This window comes from Elephantulus edwardii, unplaced genomic scaffold, assembly GCF_000299155.1.
Source record: "Elephantulus edwardii isolate Elephantulus edwardi_28Jun2011 unplaced genomic scaffold, EleEdw1.0 scaffold00021, whole genome shotgun sequence".
Classification (NCBI taxonomy): domain Eukaryota; kingdom Metazoa; phylum Chordata; class Mammalia; order Macroscelidea; family Macroscelididae; genus Elephantulus; species Elephantulus edwardii.
Window position 1 is genome coordinate 42,928 of NW_006399771.1, and position 2,409 is coordinate 45,336.

Sequence of the window (2,409 nt, forward strand, 5' to 3'; positions counted from 1 at the left end):
ATGTCTCAGTTAACCCGTAGCCCTGGCCAACTGGGCAGCAGAAGCAGACATTCATGAAACGTTGAGTCTGAGCAGACAGGGTTGCACCGCCAGACAGCATCAGACGAATGTTCCCTCCTAGCAGAGCCTTCACCTTCTTAAACAGTATCAGATTGCAAAGAGGTGCATCATATCCTTTTTTAATCTGCTCTATTTTGTAAGCATATCCTATCTTGAATAGAGTTCTCTGAATATAGTTCATCTCTTGGACTTTGCTCATAACATTCTTATAAATTCGATCCATGATTTCTGGAACAGCAGCCATGAGTGTTGGCTTCAGGACAGTGCAATCTCCTTTGGTTCCTTTTTTAATTTTGCTGGACTGGTCTGAAAGTGTAAGTGGAGAAGAATATCCAATCCTACAGCCATAGGTGAAGCAAGATAACTCTGCTGTCAATTCCAGTATATGGGCCAGGGGCAAGTAGCCAATGTAAGCGTCCTTTGGTCCCAATCCAGGTATTCTTTCACACTGGCCTGTCATTCCGGCTATCAGGTTGCAATGATGTATCATTACGCCCTTTGGTAGACTGGTAGAACCACTGGTATACATTACGATAGCCAAGTCTGAAGGAGTTGGTCTATTTGGAGTGTTGCTTGCATTTTCTGGCTTGGAGCCCAACTCTTCTACCGATTGCATGCTGTGAATCTCAAATCCTTCAGGGTACTCAGCTTTATTGATAGTCTTATTGTCCACATGAATGATATGTTTAACAGAGTTGACATTTAACAATGCAGTCTTAAGCTTGGTTTCTAGAAGCTCAACACTAGTAATCAGATAAGAAGCCTCAGATTCATTTAGCCCATGAACTACTGCTGAAGATTTGTCTTTTGGAGAAAAGGGCTCTGTGAGTGCATGACTATGTGAGCTTTAAGCAAGATGCTCACCTTAGTCAAGTATCAATTTCCTCCTCTGGAAAATAAAACTGTAGTGTCAAGGGTTTATTCTTCAAAATGGCTTTCCTAACTTTTGACTTGGATTTCACCATATAAATGTGAGGGTACTTAAAATAGAGTGTGTATAATCATTGTGAGATTGGTCAGTTATTCCTATCCAACCAAATTTAATTGAGATTTAGCAGTGAAGGTGGAAATCTCACTGTCAGCAAGGAATAGGAAGCAGGGAGTACACTGCCCATCCTTTGGGGGCAGAGATTCCTACATTGGTCAGACCTCAATCTACACAAGAACAGTAGCAATATCAGCAAAGAACCAGAAGCTGACATGAGTTAAATCTGACTTGGAACTGTTGCCTTGTGGAACCAGAGGCAGGTACCTTCACCAAGCTTGCTGGAAGATGCCATAATGGATGAGACTAAGGGAACTTTGTAATGCTGACTAAATCATGAAGCTAAAGGTCAGAAGGTCTGTGAGCACACTTGAGAAGTTATCTATATTGAGGAATTGTATTCTGTTGCCAACCTGAATTGCAACAAATTAATTCAGTAATGAACTCCATAATCATGAGTATGGTTCCGTGAGATATACATGGTCATTGCAATGGATTTCAAACCCAGTGGAGCAGTAAGCTTGGTGCTGTAATTAGTAGAAGTAGGTGCAGAAGCATGGGAGACCATGTCTGTTTTGTATAGTTGATGTTGTTGATGGGGACAGTTCCCCTTTGTGGAGTTAGTAGAAATCAGAAAGAGCCATCTCCATAATGCCTACACTTTTTACAAAGACAAAACTCAAAGCTCAACTCATTTCCTATCAAGTCAGAATTGACCCATAACTGATCCTCCAGCAGTTTTCCAGAGGCTTTAAATTGCACTGGAGGAGATTGCCTATCTTTCTCCTTGACAACAGTTGGTGTAATTGAACTGCCAGGGTTCCACCACCTTTGGGTTAATATAGCAACTACCTACAGATTATATCACTCAAACTGATTGAATTTATTATTATGGATAAAAATTCAATCAATCTCATAAAATTGTTTTATGATTCTGTGAGATAATGTAAATAAAGGACTTTGCACAGTACCTGGCGTATAGAAAGGTCTCAATTATTACACAGAACATTACTACAGGTTTATCTGGATCAAATACTGCTCTATATGCTTTATATTGTATGCTATTCAGTCTTCGAAATACCTCAGTGAGGTTGTTTTTAGGTGCCATCGAATCAGTCTTGACTCACAGTGTCTTTTTCCAAAGAAGTAGATACTGTTATCCCAATTTCAAGGGTGGAAAACTGGGTGAATAATTTGCCCAAGTTACTTAGCTAATCTAAGTGGCAAAGTTTTACTTGAATCCAGACAATTTGATGCCAAAATCTAAGCTCTTAACTTTTAAGACATAATGTAATAGCAGCATAACAGGTTACCGTTATTATTGTTATAATTATATATAATATAAATCATAGATATAATTAGAT

At 39.3% G+C, this 2,409-nt stretch overlaps 2 protein-coding genes across 2 annotated transcripts in view; both read right to left on the bottom strand.

Moving 5' to 3' along the window:
- Positions 1 to 2,409, bottom strand: part of ABCC11 (ATP-binding cassette, sub-family C (CFTR/MRP), member 11) — a 107,880-nt gene that overhangs the window by 28,834 nt on the left and 76,637 nt on the right. The gene's annotated exons all lie outside the window — the stretch shown is intronic.
- LOC102855428 (long-chain-fatty-acid--CoA ligase 4-like) lies at positions 5 to 1,340 on the bottom strand (the record flags this gene model as incomplete). Its single annotated transcript, XM_006882574.1, has 2 exons — positions 1,313 to 1,340; positions 5 to 864 (listed from the first exon to the last, which is right to left on the bottom strand). Coding segments are annotated over exons 1-2 (888 nt in total), but the record flags the coding sequence as incomplete, so codon positions are not given.